This window comes from Mirounga angustirostris, unplaced genomic scaffold, assembly GCF_029215605.1.
Source record: "Mirounga angustirostris isolate CCGP_5_RB_7025 unplaced genomic scaffold, mMirAng1.0.hap1 SCAF_13, whole genome shotgun sequence".
In the NCBI taxonomy this organism is placed as follows: domain Eukaryota; kingdom Metazoa; phylum Chordata; class Mammalia; order Carnivora; family Phocidae; genus Mirounga; species Mirounga angustirostris.
This window is the reverse complement of record NW_026991721.1, coordinates 7404357-7423431: the sequence shown is the minus strand read 5'-3', so window position 1 is coordinate 7423431 and position 19075 is coordinate 7404357. Positions and strand designations below refer to the sequence as shown.

The 19075-nt window shown below is 40.9% G+C and overlaps 1 protein-coding gene across 4 annotated transcripts in view; it reads right to left on the bottom strand.

Annotated features, from left to right (window-relative positions):
* MAJIN (membrane anchored junction protein) overlaps window positions 1-19075 on the bottom strand; it is a 29359-nt gene that overhangs the window by 3565 nt on the left and 6719 nt on the right. For 2 of the 4 annotated variants that reach the window (XR_006793779.2, XM_045893350.2), the window contains exons 2-9: window positions 17154-17271; window positions 10030-10075; window positions 7460-7535; window positions 7163-7288; window positions 5835-5866; window positions 5430-5521; window positions 3936-3999; window positions 110-182 (exon numbers count right to left, since the gene is read on the bottom strand). Coding sequence is in view for 1 of the 4 variants with exons in the window: in XM_045893350.2 (XP_045749306.1) it covers window positions 110-182; window positions 3936-3999; window positions 5430-5521; window positions 5835-5866; window positions 7163-7288; window positions 7460-7535; window positions 10030-10075; window positions 17154-17254 (610 nt within the window). In the remaining 3 variants the exon portion in view is untranslated. The remainder of the gene's footprint in view (window positions 1-109; window positions 183-3935; window positions 4000-5429; window positions 5522-5834; window positions 5867-7162; window positions 7289-7459; window positions 7536-10029; window positions 10076-17153; window positions 17272-19075) is intronic. The other 2 variants (XR_008507434.2, XR_008507433.2) reach the window with 1 other exon arrangement.

Genomic DNA, 19075 nt, shown 5'->3' with positions numbered 1-19075 from the left:
CATCACCCAGCCAGTGTGCCCACACTCAGAACTCTATGCTGCTCTGCTCATCAGAGAACTAAAGAGGACAGGATTATTATTAAAAGAGAATAAATTTCCCAGAACCTACCCTGTTCCTGGGTATCAGTGATATTAAATGTTGGGGTCTCCTGCCATTCCTGGTGGGTTTTTCTTTCTCTGTTCTGATAAAAAGAGGACCAAGAAAAGTTTTAAACTTTACTCCTATAGAGCTTGGTGGTCTGAATGCTATTTGTGGATTGGTGGTCAGTCAATGAAGACTTCATAGGGGAAGTGCTATTTGAATGGGAACTTGATGGACGAGTGGGATTTTGTCATAATGAGGGTGAGGAGATGGTCAGAGAGAGTAGGGCATTTAGATAGGGACATGATGTACAAAGGCACAGTACATTAACAAGTAAATGTAATGAGCGTGGCTAGAGCTGGGGCAGTGTAAACATAACTATGGCCTAAGCAACCAGCACACTACAACTCAATCGATTTTCTCCCTGGGCTACTCCTTTATATTCTTTCATACTTTGAAGGGGACATCCTATAACCTGGTTCCAAGCCCACAACATTTCCAGTTGACACCCTGATATTCAGAATCATGGTTCATATGTTTTCTTTGGAATTCTCTGCCAACTGGCCACTCCCCTCACCTGGAAAGAACCTGGGGGCCTGACTACCTAGCGGTGCTGAGAAGTTCCTTGAGCCGTTGTGCTGGTGAAGAATTCTACAGCAAGGGACTACAGACTGTCAAGGTGGGTCAGGAGGCAGAGACATGATAAGCCTCTGGGAAAGTTAGGATGTAGCCCCCATCCGAAGCATAAGCTCTATTTCTTTTTTTTTTAAGATTTTATTTATTTTTTTTGAGAGAGATAGTGAGTGAGTGAGAGAGAGCACAAGCCAGGAGGAGAGGCAGAGGGAGAAGCAGACTCCCCGCTGAGCAGGGAGCCCAATGTGGGGCTTGATCTCCAGACCCTGAGATCATGACCTGAGCCAAAGGCAGACACTTAACTGACTGGGCCACCCAGGCACCCTAAGCTGTATTTTTAAGAGAAACTTTTCCACAAAACTGCAAATTCTAGAACACATAGGCTGCTACCTAAGTAATATTCCTGTAAACATGAAAGGGAACTCTGGGGAGGAAGGAAACCATCTCTTACCTCTTCTAAGTCTCCAAGTACATTAGCTTACAGGGGTACAGCTCTGATTTGTAGCTTGAGGAAATGATTCTTACAAATGTAATGAAACTATGGTTTGGAGCTTAAATTCTGCTGCATTGGCCCTAATGAAAGCACCTACATAGGTTGGCAGTGGGGAACAGAAGGGCAGAGGCCCTGGGGCAAAGGTAAAGATCTCCCAACCAGGGGAGATTCCCCTGATGAGACAGTCTAGCATTTGTGCTCTCCTGAAAACTTGACAGATGTCTTTTTAGGCAAATGTCATAAGAAAGGAAAAACACAGCCTGAAATAAGACTGAGAGTACCATCTGGGACATCCAACAAGACATAATGCACTTACAACCCAACACAAGGTTGTTCTCTGTATGTTCAGGGCCAGATCTGCTTAGAAGTACAGTTCAAGCAGAGGTGGCAAAAAAACAAAAACAAAAAAACTACCTACATGATAATCTGTTTTACTTCTGAACCATTCATTGGCTCTCCCCCACTTTTTATCCTTACAAAGTTTGGATCTCTAGTCTGGGACCTGAAGTAATAAAGGGAATGGGTCGGCCTTTCCTTCCCATTCTCCCCAAAACACCTCTTATGAAACAGAGACCTTATTCAGATATGTGTCATGTTCTTCTAAGCTTTCCCCGTACCAGATCCCAGTGGTGTCATGTTCAGACATGACAGTCCACACTGATGTGACCCAACACGCTGAGTTCCCCAAAGGGGAGAGAAAATATTAAGCATTGGACCATAGGAGCAAATTCAATTTTTCCAGCTCAAGTGACCTACACTGAGAGTCACTGTGATCAGTCTAATTTAGGAGAAATCCTCTCTCTGGGAACAGGGTCTACAGTGGAGACCGTCATTGGGCTTTGAGTCAAAATCAATAAACATGTTCCTTTTGGTTTTTTTTCCTTCTCATTTTTTTCTAAACCCAGTATCAGGCTGAAAAGGTAATTATGTTGAGTAAGAAACTGTGGGTACTGTTCTTGAGGGAGATGATGTGTCAAACTAAGAATAGGAAGGTATGAAGGATAGAGAGTGAGAGAAATGTTCTTTTAATAGTAATTATCTTGGTTGTATAAAGCGTCTTTGTTCTTCAGATCTTCATGTACTCCTCCTGTACTTTCTCATTTCTTTTTCTTCCTTCTTGAAAGGATGGGAGTATAGAAGAGGGCAATCATCTGCCTATAATCACTCAGTGGGCCAGATGGCTTTGCACAACGGGTCCTGTGCCCTGCCCCTACCCACAGAGGCAGAGGTCCCAGTCCCTAAGGGTTCCTTCTTCCCCCAACTAAACAATAAGTTACTGGAAAGAAACCAGGTTTTACATGTTTGCATGCACCCCAGCAACTAACACAATACCTTGCAAACAGGAGGCAAAATAATCATTTAGAAATGTAAATCACTTTACTTTTCTACTTTAAAAATGTTTTAGGGAAATCCTATGATCTTGAAAGTGGCATTAAGCCCTTCATGATCTAGCCTGTGCTGACCTCTTCAGTAACGTTTCTTAGCACTGTACTTTAACTAAGCTCCAGGTACACTGGCTTGCAGTCACCAAATGCACTGTACTCTCTCCTCTTGGCCTTAGTTCTTTGAGCTACTCTGGGAACCCTCCCTCACATCCACCTAATTTGGGTGAGGTTCTCCTTTGTGGTTCCTTTGTTCCCTGTATTTCCTTTATTCCTGTATGTAGCACATCTATCAATAATTGTCTGCCTAGGGGCGCCTGGGTGGCTCAGTTGGTTAAGCGACTGCCTTCGGCTCAGGTCATGATCCTGGAGTCCCGGGATCGAGTCCCGCATCGGGCTCCCTGCTCGGCAGGGGGTCTGCTTCTCCCTCTGACCCTCCTCCCTCTCATGCTCTCTGTCTCTCATTCTCTCTCTCAGATAAATAAATACAATCTTTAAAAAAAAAATAATAATTGTCTGCCTAGCTTTATACCATTGACATTTTTAGAGGAGAGCATGGTATCTCTAATACTTGGCACACAGTAGACACACAGTAAGTCTGTTGAATAAATGCATATATAGATATACTGATCATGCTATGGAACTTAGGAAGGTGAGGGAGGTGAACTGGTAGTGTTTAAACACTGAAGGTCAGAGCTACTTTAGAGCGATAAGTGAAAAGTAAGAAAAGAGCACAAATAACAGCTATTTCAAGAGGGGAAGAAAAGAAAGAGTGCTCTTTTAGAGACTACTATGGAAAACAGCTCTGAAATGGAGTAGCAGCAGATATAGAAATATCTAAATGGGGAATAAACCTCACAAATGAAATCGAATACTATTGGGGCCAGCCCATCACTGCCCTAAATGAAGTTTTCTCTTACCAGTATCCCATGCGATACATGCCTAGCTCCTCTATAAAAACTAGATGTTCCCAGGCTCAGATCCCAGTGTAGATGATGGCAAAAAGGTTTCTAAAATGAAAAAAATTCTCTACTGGATCCCACCACACAATTCAGCAGACTTGTTTTCTTATCTCACTGCAGAGTACAAGCAGCAGCTTTTTAAGCTGAGAAGAAAAGACCTTTTAACAAAAGGATTCATCGATGTTTGTATTACGTGGCCACTTTGGGGACAGGTTGTGGCAAGGGTGGAATGGTTGGATGCTGCTCTGCGGATGGTGAAACCTGAGAATGAGTTCAGTCAGCTCAGTCTGTACTTAGGACCAGGAAGTGCTGGTAACAGGAATCCTGACCTGTAACAGAGCAGGAACAGCCAGAAGCCTTAAAGCCTCCATTTTGGTGCTTACCCTCCTGGTTTCCATAAGGGGCTTCTTTTTGCTGGGGCCTTGGCTGGAAATCCCCATCTTGGCCCTGAGGTGAGGGAAAAGCCCAGGAAATGTTACTGGCAGCAGCAACATCACCACATTTAAGCAAATGTGGCCCAAATGAATATTTCAGCAGGTTGGCTATTTTTATACCACTCCTGGCCTGCAGAGTAAATTGTGTGGCCAAATTCTCTTTGGGTGCTGCTTTAATTCACAGCAGAATCCCAATTTGAGACATTTAGTGATCTAGGGATTGAGAAAGGAAAAATGCGGTTGACAGCAGGTAATCAGATTTTGAAATACTTGTCTGCATCAAAACCCAGAGAAAGGCAAGATGTGAGCCCTCATCCCCATGGAAAATTCAGTCAAATAGAACCGAGCAAAGCTTCACACCCCTAAGTACCTTCACATTCCACCTGGCTGGGAAAGAAATTTCCTAACTCTTCCCTGACATGTGCATTTGGAGGGTAAAGGGCTCAGCTCCCTCATGGTCCACCCTCACTGCTCCTGTGTGCCCCCATGATCCCAAGAAGGGAGCAGCTGCTCTCTGTGAACATGGGCTGAAAGCACATTGAGCTGGGGAGCAAACCACATCTTGGATTATTCTAGCTGCCCTCTCTGGGTGCAAATAAGAATGACTGTATTACCTTACTGACTCACTCTGTCCCTGACAGAGATTCGGGAGAAGAAAATAAGTACCCTCTACAATACCAACTTTGACATGTTAGGGATGTGTTCAACATTGCCCCTAATGTTGCAGCATCTCACGCAGTAATTGATACATAACCTCTTGCAGACATTTCCATTTTAGCCTACTCCATCTCTTAAGGTAGAGTTCCAAAAGTTTACTGCTTACTAGGTAAAATAGAATTATATTTTATTTTTTTCTCACACTCTTGAGGGTTTCTCTACATTCTTGTATAATATTTTGGGACTTCTTAAGTCTTATGCCTTCTTTTTTTTTTTTAAAGATTTTATTTATTTATTTGACAGAGAGAGACACAGCGAGAGAGGGAACAGAAGTAGGGGGAGTGGGAGAGGGAGAAGCAGGCTTCCCGCGGAGCAGGGAGCCTGATGCGGGGCTCGATCCCAGGACCCTGGGATCATGACCTGAGCTGAAGGCAGACGCTTAACCGATTGAGCCACCCAGGCGCCCAGTCTTATGCCTTCTGGTAGTATGACCATACTAAAAGCTCACTGAATAGGACTTGGATTCAATTGTATAGATCTGATTGCATTTCCTCCCAGCCATTGTCTGAGGAACAGAAGAATCCTACTTTGCTGAGGAAGGAATTGTGTTCAAATTGCATTGCAAATATCAACTTGCCTCCTTCCCTTAGTCCACCCATGGAAATAGGCAAGTACCAAAGAACCCAAGACAAAAAGTGACTCATTGAAGGACAAGATGCCTGGCAGCAGTAGCTGGCAAAGCCTAACCAGGATACAGGATTTAGACTCTCTCTCAACACCACTGACCTGTCCAGCGCTGGCCTGCTGGGGGAGCTGGGCACTTCCGCTCGTTTTCGTTTCCTCATCATGGCTCCTGCTGTTTTCCTCTCTGCTAGGACCTTGAGAGAGGAACCCGACTCCTGTGACTCCTTTTCCAGAGCTGTTCACAGTTCATCAGGGCACAGTGAAGAGAACTCCCCATCTTTAAACTGCCAAAAGTGACTTTTAACACCAGCTTTTCAAGTAAGGACAGACATTCTATTAGAGACCGTCTCAGAAATCTAGCCACGAGGAAAAAGATGGTCTCATGTATACAATTCTGACTGCATCTGAGCAGCAACCAAGGGGCAGAGGAAGAGATAAGAGCAGAACTTTTGGACAACAGAAGGCAATAAAGGCAATTGTCATCTTGTACAGAAAAGACAAACTTACCAATCCAAGAGGACTGTCGTTTATTGACTCCCCTACAATAGGAAATTTGAATGTCATAATGGATCAAGATGCTGTTCACTTGGATTTCTATCTATCATTTATTTCTCAGAACTGGTCCTAGACAAAAACCTCTGTGTCTGCCCTTCTCCTTTCTGCCTGGTACCACTTTTGCTAGAAATACAGTGTCTTCGGGGCACCTGGGTGGCTCAGTCGTTAAGCGTCTGCCTTCGGCTCAGGTCATGATCCCAGGGTCCTGGGATGGAGCCCTGCATCGGGCTCCCTGCTCGGCGGGGAGCCTGCTTCTCCCTCTCCCACTCCCCCTGCTGTGTTCCCTCTCTCGCTGTGTCTCTCTCTGTCAAATAAATAAATAAAATCTTAAAAAAAAAAAGAAATACAGTGTCTTCAAATTCTCCTCCTCCTGTTTTAGAACTCTTTGTCATCTACAAGCTCAAAAGTATTACATTCATACTGTATTCTAATGATATGCCACTTAAAAGGGAATGATCCTTACTAAAAGAAACAAGGTGGAACTTCAGACATCAGTGATAAATGAATTGGGTAGATATTTTGAGGCAAGGTCTTTACACTCTTTCCCAAATCAAACTGGCAGGTATCTATTTGTCCCTCTATGAGTAAAAATAGTAATGGCCTTCAGAGATTAAAAACTGGGAGATGTCGGGGCGCCTGGGTGGCTCAGTTGTTAAGCGTCTGCCTTTGGCTCAGGTCATGATCCCAGGGTCCTGGGATCGAGCCCCGCATCAGGCTCCCTGCTTGGCGGGAAGCCTGCTTCTCCCTCTCCCACTCCCCCTGCTTGTGTTCCCTCTCTCGCTGTGTCTCTGTCTGTCAAATAAATAAATAAAGTCTTAAAAAAACAAAACAAAACTGGGAGATGCCTTTAAGATACCCCTAAGGTGAAAGTCACTGCATACTCTAAAATGGAAGGAAGTATTTTTATATAATAGATCGCTTTCACTGAGTGATTACTGTCAGTCAGACTTTGTACTCCTTTCCATCTACCAGTATTTATATATATGTAATCCTTTTAACAACCCAACGAGATAGGTGCTATTATTATTCTTCACCATTTCACAAAGGGGGCACAGAAAGATAACTAATTCACCTAAGGTCATACAACTATTAAGTGGCTAATCCACCAGGATTTGAACCAGGCAGTCTGGCTTGGAGCACTTTGTTCCTAACCTCTGCACTGTGCAGTGTTGGGGCCCAGTCTGGCTGACCATTTTGCCACATTGAGCTTGCACCGCTAACCATGGACATTCAACCTTCCCTATTTCTTCTCTACCACTCACTTCCATCATTCTACTTACCAGGTGACGGGGTTTCATGAAACCATTTCATCTCCACATATAGAGTGAAAACAAATGGATAAGGGACCAAGACAATTTCCCCATGTTTGAATTTCAGGTGGGACACTCTCTCCCATTTGCTTTTATCTGGGAAATGGTGCTAAGGAGTGAGGAAAGAAGTCAGTCAGTATGAGTCCTTGAGTACTATTTTAGGGATAAGACCCTCTCCTTTCCCTGGTTTGCCCGGTGGGTTTGCTGCTTCCATTTGAATCTACAATGCGACCTGCAGCTCATTTCTATCCAGAAATGAAAGGATACAGGGAAATATAATGAAGTGGTCTGTAGCAAATGGCTGCAGATTGTCCAAGTTTCCCAAGACTACACGAATAGAATCCTGAGGAAAAAAAAAAAGTTGAAATGACTTTAATACCGTCTGATCCCAGCCAATCTTTCCATTTATACCTGTCACTGTTTTTTCCATACTCTATATTCTATTAAAGCTGAACTATTTGCTGTTCCCTGAACATGCCTTCTGCTTCTCCATTTCTGTGTTCTTGCATAGTCTGTTCCCTCTGCCTGAAATGCCCTTTCTACCCATCAGCCTATGTCCAAATCCCACCTATCCTTTAAGGTCCAGTTCAAAAGCTATCTCCTCCAGAAACTTTTCCCTGATTTCCCAAGTTGTAAATTAACTATTAGTCTCAAACTTCACAGTAGTTAGCCTTGGGTCTTTACTACATTCCAACCACGTTTTATTTTTCTTACTGAGAAATCTCCTTGAGCTAGAATATATACCTGATTTATTTTAGCATCCCTTCTTTGGTGTCTACCTCAGTAAATGTATACTGACTGACTGAATGAATAATACTGGTATTTATTGATATGTAGTTATTTTACGTTAGCTTAAGTTCAACCTTTTCTTCTACTCTTTTAAAATCTTAATTGATTAGTCTCTAATTAACCTATGCTTATTAGTATACACCAATTAAACAATTTGGTATCATAAAAAGACTACTGGATTTCTATGGGGGAAACATCTTAACTTCAGTCTTAGCTTTGTCATTTCATCTCTCTAAGCCTCGATTTCCTCGTATTAGGGCTCACAGTAGGTAGAAATGGTGCCTTATTTATCTTTGTATTCTCTGTACTACCATAGTACCTGGTTTACAATTTTAAAGTTTATTTATAATCTCTACGCCCAACACGGGACTTGAATTCATGATCCCGAGATCAAGAGTCGTACGCTCCACCAACTGAGCCAGCCAGGAGCCTCTGGCTTATAATTTTAATAACTAATATTTATTGAATAATCATGATGTCAAGTGTTATTATTTTTATACATATTAACAGTCATAGAGACCTTATGAGATAGGCACTTCTATTATCCCCATTTTATAGACAAGGAAACTGAGACAAAGAGAGGTGAAATAACTTATTCCGGTTTACATAGATAGTAATGGTGGAGCCAAGATATGAACCCAGGCAGTGGGGTTCCAGAGTTTACCCTCCTAACCATTAGGCTCACTGCCTATCAATAAACATTTTCTGAATAAATAAAAGAGGATGGTAACATCTGACTCAAAACTGAGAGTAAGAACATATAAAAAGCACTTTGAAAAATTTGGTAGGATTATAAATGTAGATAGATGCTTTCTAGCTATGATGTGGCAAGCATTGCACACATCTATTTCTAATCTTCACCACAATCTTGGAAACAGGTATTATTTATTAACTTCATTGACAGATAGGAAAACAGGTTCAGAGAAAATAGGTAACTTCCCCCAAACCCCAGTGTGAAGGCAGAACTTAACTCCTATCCAGATGTGACTGGCTCTAAGGTCTATGCTCTCTCCACTTTACTATGCTGCCTTGAGCTGTTCTCTGCCAGAATTAACTGAAGCAAAGTGAAATAAACTTTGCTCTACTCACAATTAAAATAAGCAGAAAACTGTCATGGTCCTATATTAAAATAATTGTTATTTATAATGATGTCTATGAGCTCCTGCAAGATCCTAACGTATCTTTCAACACTTAGCCAAAGAGCTATAGATAGATACCTTTAAGGCTATGACTTAAATTTTTGGTTGAAAGAGTTTTGTTTGTATATTTCATTGTATTCAAATTCTTTGAAATCTGGCAGCAGATGTCTTCATAAATTAGAACAGCCATAAATCACTGAGTTGTGAAGTTAGAAGAGAAATAACCTAGTTTAGCACTCTCATTTTATGTATGAGGCAATTAAGACCAAGAGAATGATTTACTGGGGGGCTGCGCAGCTAATCAGTAGCTCAGCCAGGGCTGGAATCCAGGGCCAGCACCCAGAGCTCTTCTAACTCCTTGGACAATGCTTTCACCAATTTACAAAGCTTTTCACTTGCTCAATCTTCTTCCTGTGGGAGAACCTAATGCTGGGTAGAAAAGGAATGAAAATGAAGTAGGAATAAAGCAAATTGCAAATGTTTCCAATTAAAGTGAAGACACAGCAGTGTTGTCTGTGTATTTACAGTTGAGTTTCCTGAACGTCAAGTACCAGGCAGTGGTTGGGAGGGTGAGGTTTCCCAGAGCCCTGGAAGGCGGCAGTCCTCCAGAAGCTTTCTCTATGCTGGCTGCCATAAAAGAGAGCTGCAGAGGGCTGGGAACTCTGGTGGAAACAATAGAACTCAGCCTCAAAGGTGCTGACACCAACTAGGAGAACTGAAAAAGGATACAGGTTTTAATTTCCCTGGAAAAACAGTGAAGTTTCTTTGCAGAGGAAATATGGCAGGGAGAAGCCAAGTGATCAAGTGGAGGCTATGACTCAGTTCACAGGAAATAATTAAGATCTGGATATGGACACATCCTTGTCTTAAAGAATAACTTTCCCAGAAGTTGTCTGCTTCTTTCCCTACCTCCAGCTCCTGGACGATGACTTCCTTATTCTCTATCTCTTCCCCTCTAGAAGGTAAACAGATAAGACATAAGTACACCAAGAAGGAAAACTCTGAAGACAGTAGACTCTACGGTCAGTAGAGAGAAGACAGTAGAGCAAAAATGACACTTCCAATGAGCTACAGAAACATAACTAAGTAACAGTTGTGTGTGTTGACCCAGGGCTCATGGGAAAAAGTGATCACTTAGGTGGTGTGATCTGAGAATCGGTAGAAGGCTGTACTAAAATATCTTCTTCATTAACCTGCCAAGACCCGACATTTCCACTGTGAAAGTTAATAATTTGTTAGACGAGGTGTACTCAAGTGTAGTCTGTGGACCACCAGGTGTCCTCAAGACCCTTTCAAGGGATCTCGAAGGGCAAAACTATTTTTATAGTAATAATAAGATGTTATTTGCCCTTTTTTGCTGTGTTAATATTTTAATCATTAGTGCAAAAGCAGTGGAGGGCAAAATTGCTGGTGCCTTTACACAAATCTAGCCAGTTGCACTAAACTGTAAGTTTAAATTGTGGTCATTTTAACTGCCACACAGGAAAAAAAAAATCCAGCTTCATTTAATATATTTGAGGAAGAAGGAAAAAATTAATAATTTTATAAAATCTCAACCCTTAAATACACGTCTTTTTAATACATTATGTGATAAAATGGAAAGTACTCATACAGCACTTCTGCTGCACACCGAAATACAACAGTTGTCTTGAGGAAAAGCACTTGTACAATTGTTTAAATTGCAAACTGAACTAGCTGGTCTTTTCATGGGATGTTGTTTTACTTCAGTGATCAGTTAACAGACAAACTATAGTTGTTTTCAGATTTAGGAATGTGACATTTTCTCAAAAATGAGCTTATCAATTCAAGGAAAGCAACGGACAGTTTGTGTCAATGATAAATTTTGGGATTTCAAGTAAAAATTTGAACTTTGGAAAACTTCTATCCACCACACTGAGGTTGACAACTTTCAAATATTTAAATACTTTTCTAAGATTGATAGGGATATTAGCAAATATGATTTTATGATATTGTATAATGAAATGAGTCGACATTTGGATGATCTATATAAGTCAGTGAACCAGTATTTTCCAAATGACCAATGAAACGCATCATGTTACAAAATCATTCTAGGTAAAAGATTCACTTACAGAACAAAACAGACCAATAGCTTTTAATGTAGCAGAGGTCAGAAAGTTCACTGATACAATTCAGATTCCATACTGCAACTAACCTTTAAAAAACTACCATATTAACGGAGAGCCTGGGTGGCTCAGTTGGCTTAGCAACCAACTCTTGATTTCAGCTCAGGTCATGATCAATCTCGGGTCATGACTGATCTCAGGTCTTGGGATCGATCTCTGTGTAGGCCTCTGGGCTCTCTGCTCTGTGTTCAGTGCAGAGTCGGCTTGAGATTCTCTCTCTCTCTCTCCCTCTGCTTCCCAAACCTGCCTACCCACTCTCTCTCTATCTAGACAAATAAAGTCTTTAAAAAAAAAAAAAAAAAAAAGAACAGAACAAAAAAAACTACCACATTAGGGAAGCCTGGGTGGCTCAGGCAGTTAAGTGTCCAACTCTTGGTTTCGGCTCAGGTCATGATCTCATGGGACGTGAGATAGAGCCCCGAGCCTGGCTCTGTGCTGTGTCTGCTTGGGATTCTTTGTCTCTCTCTCTCCTTCTGCCCCTCCCCCTGCTCACGCACGGGCACACATTCTCTCTCTCTCAAATAAATAAAATCTTTAAAAAGAAAAAGACACTCCCTCTGCCTCTCCACCTGCTCTCAAATAAATAAACAAATCTTTTTTAAAAACTACATTAAAACAAAACAAAACAAAACAACTACCACTTGTTCATTTTTAATGCAGGGTCAAAGAAGAATATCCACAATGATCTGTGAAGGCTATTATCAAATTCCTACCCTATCACAACAGATTGAATGCAGAAGCAGATATAATCTAGCAGGCTTCTATTAAACCAGACACTAATGAGATTTGCAAAAATTTAAAACAATGCCAATCTTCTCATTAATGTTTTGTCTTGGAAAATATGGTTATTTTTAATAAAAATGTGTTAACATTTAATGGATATATTATTATTTTAAATTAATACACTTTAAAATTGTGGTAAAATATATACAACCTAAAATTTGCCATTTTAAACATTTTTTTTTAAAGGTTTTATTTATTTGACAGAGAGAAAGACAGCCAGAGAGGGAACACAAGCAGGGCGAGTGGGAGAGGGAGAAGCAGGCTTCCCGCGGAGCAAGGAGCCCGATGCGGGGCTCGATCCCAGGACGGTGGGATCATGACCTGAGCCGAAGGCAGACGCTTAACAACTGAGCACCCAGGCGCCCCACCATTTTAAACATTTTTAAGTATACAATTCAGTGGTATTAATTACACTCATAACCATGGTGTGCAACCATCACCACTATTTCCAAAGTTTATCTTCCCAAACAGAAACAGTGTACTCATTAAGCAATAATTCCCCATTCTGCCCTCCACCCACCCTGGTGACCCCTAGTCTACTTACTTATTTTTTTTTTAAGATTTTATTTATTTGACAGAGAGAGACACAGCAAGAGAGGGAACAGAAGCAGGGAGAGTGGGAGAAGGAGAAGCAGGCTTCACGCCGAGCAGGGAGCCCAATGTGGGGCTCGATCCCAGGACCCTGGGACCATGACCTGAGCCGAAGGCAGATGCTTAACGACTGAGCCACCCAGGCGCCCCCCAGTCTACTCTCTATCTCTATAAATTTTTCTATTTAATATTTCATGGAAGTGGAATCATACAATATTTTTCCTTTTGTTAGTGGATTATTTCACTTAGCATAATGTTTTCAAGGTTTATCCATGTTGTACCTGTATCAGAACTTCATTTCTTTTGCAATTTCTTTTTATGGCTGAATAATATTCCATTGTATATATGTATATACCACACATATAACTGCATTTTGTTTATCCATTCACTAATTTGATGGACACTTGGGTTGTTTCCGTCTTCTGGCTATTGTGAATAATACAGCTATGAACAGTGTTGTACAACCACCTGCTTGAATCCCTGTTTTCAATTCTTTGGGGCATATACCTACAAATGAAATTGCTGGGTCATATCGTAATTCTATGTTTAACTTTTTGAGGAACTGCCAAATTGTTTTCCACGGCAGGTGCACTACTTTATATTCCCATAAGCACTATACAAGGTTTCCAATTTCTCTACATCCTTGCTAACTGTTAATTTTCTGGGTGGTCTTTTTTGTTGTTTTTTGTTTTTTTATATAGCTATCCGGGTAGGTGTAAAGTGGTATCTCATTGTGGTTTGGATTTGCATTTCCCTAGTGACTAATGATATTGAACATCTTTTCATGTGCTTATTGGCCATTCATATATCTCCTTTGAAGAATGTCTATTCAAGTCTTTTGTCCATTTTAAAACTGGTTTATTATTTTGCTGTTGAATTGTACTTTTTTCTATATTCTAGACATTAAACTCTTACCAGATATATGATTTACAAATATTTTTCTCCCATCTGTGGGTTGCCCTTTAACTCTGTTGATAGTGTCCTTTGATGCACAGTTTAAAAAAAATTTAGGGCGCCTGGGTGGCTCAGTCCTTAAGCGACTGCCTTCGGCTCAGGTCATGATCCCAGGGTCCTGGGATCGAGCCCCGCATCGGGCTCCCTGCTCAGCGGGAAGCCTGCTTCTCCCTCTCCCACTCCCCCTGCTTGTGTTCCTGCTCTCGCTGTCTCTGTCTCTGTCAAATAAATAAATAAAATCTTTAAAAAAATAAAAAAATAAAATAAATTTAGTTGGGGCACCTGGATGGCTCAGTTGGTTAAGCGTCTGCCTTCGGCTCAGGTCATGAGCTCAGAGTCCTGGGATGAGTCCTGGATTGGGCTCCCTGCTCAGCAGGGAGTCTGCCTCTCCCTCTGCCCCTCCCCCCCATGCTCTCTCTCTCAAATAAATACATAAAATCATTAAAAAAATTTTTTTTTAATTTAGTCAAGTCCAAATTTATCCTAATTTCTTTTGTTGCCTATGCCTTTGGTATTGTATTTAAAAAACCACTGCCAAATTCAAAGTCATGAAAATTTGTCCCTATATTTTCTTCTAAGAGCTTTACAGTTTTAGCTCTTAAATTTAGATCATTGATTTTTAAAAAGATTTATTTATTTTTAGTGGGGGAGGGGCAGAGGGAGAGGGAGAAAGAGTCTTAAGCAGATTCCACACTGAGTGTGGAGCCCAACATGGGTCTCAGTCTCATGACCCCAAGATCATGACCTGAGTCAAAACCAAGAGTTGGTAGCTCAACCGACTGTGCCACCTAGGTGCCCCTAGATCTTTGATCTATTTTGAGTTAAGTTTTGTATATGGTATAAGGTAAGGGTCTAACTTCATTCTTCTGCATGTGGATATCTACTCTTCTCAGAACCATTTATTAAAGAGAAGAGACTATTCCTCCCCTATTGAATGGTCTTGGCATTCTAGTCAAAAACCAATTGGCCAGGGCACCTGGGTGGCTCAGTGGGTTAAGCGACTGCCTTTGGCTCAGGTCATGATCCTGGAGTCCCAAGATCGAGTCCCGCATCAGACTCCCTGCTCAGTGGGGAGTCTGCTTCTCCCTCTGCTCCTCCCCCTCTCCTGTTCTCTCACTCTCTCTCTAATCAATAAATAAAATCTTAAAAATTTTTTGGGGGGGCGCCTGGGTGGCTCAGTTGGTTAAGCGACTGCCTTCGGCTCAGGTCATGATCCTGGAGTCCCGGGATCGAGTCCCACATTGGGCTCCCTGCTCGGCGGGGAGTCTGCTTCTCCCTCTGACCCTCCCCTCCTCCTGCTCCCTCTCTCTCATTTTCTCTCTCTCAAATAAATAAATAAAATCTTTAAAAAAAAATTAAAAAAAAAATTTTTTTTTTTTAAAAACCAGTTGACCATAGATGTGAGGGTTTATTTCTGGGCTCTCAATTCTATCCTATGGTCTATAAAGTTTTCCTAAGGCCATACCATACTTTTTGATTACCTGTAGCTTTGTAGTAAGTTTTTAAATTGGGAAGTATGAGTCTTCCAACTTACTCTTTTTTAAGATTATTTCAGCTATTCAGGGTCCCTTGAAATTCCATATGAATTTTAAGATGGGCTTGTCCATTTTTGAAAAATATGCCATTGGGATTTTGACAGGGATTTCACTGAATCTGTAGATTGCTTTGTCATCTTAATAATATTAAGTCCTCCAATCTACAAACACAGATATCTATTAATTTAAGGCTTTGATTTCTTTCAGCAACTTTTTGTAGTTTTCAGTGTGTAAGTCTTCCATTTCTTTGGTTAAATTTATTGCTAAGTATTTTTTTCATATTGATGTTATTGTAAATGGAATTGTTTTCTTCATTTTGTGTTCAGATTGGTTTTTGCCAGTGCACACAAATACAACCGATTTTGTATGTTGATTTTGTATCCTGAAACTTTTCTTAATTCATTGATCAGGTCTAATAGTTTTTCTGTGTACGTGTGGATTCTTTAGGATTTTCAACATGTAAGATCATGTCTTCCACAGATATAGTTTCACTTCTTCCTTTCCAATTTGTATGCATTTAATTTCCTTTTCCTAATTGCTCTGGCTAGAAACCAGTACTATGATGAATAGAAGTGATGAAAGTGGGCATCCTTGTCTCTTTCTTAAAATTTTATTTATTTGACAGAGAGAGACATAGCAAGAGAGGGAACATAAGCAGGGGGAGTGGGAGAGGGAGAAGCAGGCCTCCCGCAGAGCAGGGAGGCCAGTGTGGGGCTCGATCCCAAGATCCTGAGACCATGACCCGAGCTGAAGGCAGTAGCTTAACAACTGAGCCACCCAGGCGCCCCATTGTTTTTGATCTTAAGGAAAAAGCTTTTTTTAAAAATGAGTATGATGTTAGCTGTGGCATTTCCATATATGGCCTTATCATACTGAGGAAGTTCCCCTCTATTCCTAGTTTATTGAGTGTTTTTATCATGAAAGGGTGCTGGATTTGGTCAAATGCTTTTTCTTTTTTCTTAAAGGAGGTGAAAGTTTATTGAATACACCTCAAAGGGGCAGCAGGCAGGACAGCAGAGGAAAGGCTGTCTGCCTCAAATGCTTTTTTTTATCAATTGGGATGATTATGTGTTTTTTCCCCCTTCATTCTATTAATGCAGTGTACTATATTGGTTGATTTCTTTTTTTTTTTAAAGATTGTATTTATTTATTTGAGAGAGAGTACACAAGCAGGGGGAGGGGCAGAGGGAGAAGCAGACTCCCCACTGAGCAGGGAACTCAATGCAGGACTTGATCCCAGGACCCTGGGATCATGACCTGAGCCAAAGGCTTAACTGACTGAGCCACCCAAGTGCCCCTATATTGGTCGATGTCTGTATGCTGAACCATCCTTGAATTCCTGGGGTAAATCCCAGGTATGTGAACGATGCCAATCTCCTCATTAATTTTTTAGAAATATAGTTTTTTTTTTTTTTAAGATTTACTATTTATTTTAGAGAGAGGGAGAGCAAGAGCAGGGGGAGGGGAAGAGGGAGAGGGAGAGGAAGAGGAAAAGAGAGAATCTCCAGCAGACTTCCTGCTGAGTGTGGTGCCTGATGTGGGGTTCGATCTCATGACCCTGAGATCATGACCTGAGCCAAAATCAAGAGTCAGATGCTTAAGTGACTGAGCCACCCAGGTGCTAGAAATATACTTTTAATAAAATATATTATCTGTTAACATTTAATGATACATTATTTTTAAATTAATAAGTATGTTATTTTAATTTTTCTGTTTTAATCTTTATATGATACATATTGACAGGTATAACCCACATAATCAAAACCTCTTTGGGATCCTCAATAATCTTAAGAGTGCAAAGAGATCCTGAGATAAAAAATCATGAGAACCACTGCTCCAAAGGTATGCCATCAATAACTTAGAAACTTACCTGAATAATAATATGTGGAATATAAAATATCTGGGAGAGTCCTACAAGATGCTACTTCAGTCAGTCCCCTGGACTGAGTGAAGGCAGAGAAGGGATGACCTGTCGGAATGTACTAACCTGTATTTGCAAAAGCTACTCTCCTAGCTTTAAAATTACCTGATGCTGTTGCCATATCTAATTTTGAATTTATACACATTGGGTCCTGCATGAAGAAACCTCGTTTCTGGAAACGGGTAGGTGAAGGGTTTTAAACTCATTGCTTCCAAATGATAGCCTAATAAAACAGAAATATTAGAGAATTATTAAAAAGCTAAAGATGGTTTCTTATCAACATTATGGTATAGGAAAGACAGCCTGCCCAATATATAGCATCTCTTCATGAGTAAAACATCCGACACTCAGCACCACTGTCCCAGGCTCAGTTTTTATACTAATTTTCTATATTAATCACTGGACCATTCTCCTACCTGCATGGGGAAGATATGGTGATTGGGGATAATCTCTATACTTGAAATCAAAAGACGTGAGTTCAAGGTTTGTAGTTTACCTTACACCTCAGGCAGATCACTTCTCTCCATGAGACTAATAATAGCAACATCTGATGACTCACAAGGTTTTTGTTACGATTAAATCCATCTCCCAAATATCTCTTGAATCTATTCTCCTCCCTTGTCCCCACTTTCCCTGGAACCTATGGCAGTGTGAAGAGGGCTCAAGTCAAATAATTAAGCAATCCAAATGCACCAATAGGTGACATAATCTGCTGTTAATTTTAGATGAAGTTAAGGGATGAGCACACGTTCCAGCCACAGCTAATACAGCAAATAAGGATGTACACTAATGTTTTCCAGTGCTGCCGAGAAACGCCTTATCTTTCCTAGCTCTCAACCGCCCTTCCTCTTCACCGCTTGTGAGATTGCCTGTGCCACAAGAGTGCCTACTATCCTCCTAGCACTTACTAGTTTCACTTTTCCTATTCCAGAATCTCTGCCCACTTAAGGTCCTCCCTGAGGGAAACTAGGGAAAGGGGGAAGATGGAAAAAGAAGAATGGCATGTCTCTTCTCCTCCAAGAGGGCATTTGGTACACACTCAGAAGTAAGAATCAAGCACAGTAATTAGTGATTTTCTAAGTCATCAGGACTTTTCTGTGTCTCTTATTACTTGTAGAGATAATAAACCCTGCCTTTTCTGTGTCTTCATAGGGAAGCTTTTATCCCCAGGATAAAAGCTACCTACACACAACACAAAGTATTGATTTCAGAGGCAGCTAAGATGGGGTAGACAGACAGGCACAAAGAAAGAATAATTTAGGTTTGAACCTCAGCTCCAACATCCCTCCTTAGTTTCTCTAGGCCTTAGTTTTCTTACTTATACAATAATAACAACAACTAACAACAGCTTTTTGTTATGCCCTATTGTAAGTGCCTTACATATCTCACTTAATCCTCACAAAAAGCCTGAAATCAATAGTCTAAATTTGATAGATAAGGAAACCGAGGCACTGAGAGATGAAGTAACCTCCCCATAGCTGTATGAATGTTGGAATCAGGATTCAAAGTGAGGTAATATAAGGCCAGACTTGATACTCTTATCCACTTTTCCACTCTGCTTTCTGAGGGTTTTAGTACCCCCCCCAAAAAAAGATAATATAAAATCATTTTGTAAGTACTAAAATATTATGTACACGTAAAGGACTATTTTCATTATTCTTTCCTCCATATTACCCCAATACCATTTCTACTCAGCAAAGAAAACTCTTGTATGGTGGAGTCAGGAGATCTATGTGCCCAAAGCATGGAATTTCCCACAATTTCCAAAGTTCAAGTCTCGGACTGCCAGTAAAGAGATATCCCAGTGTCTGATCTCGGCTGCTTCGGATTAGAATGACAGGAGGCTGGAGCCAGAGCCCATGAGACTATTTAGACTAGAATTGCAGTCAAAAGTGAAAAGAAATAGTTGGTGCCAACTGCAAAGTTACCAGAGGGGAAATATTGTTCATATCCTGAAAAAAAAAAAAAAAAGCTTGCTGATACTCATGTCCAAGGCATGGCAGGAACCCAGCTAGATTTGATTGTGT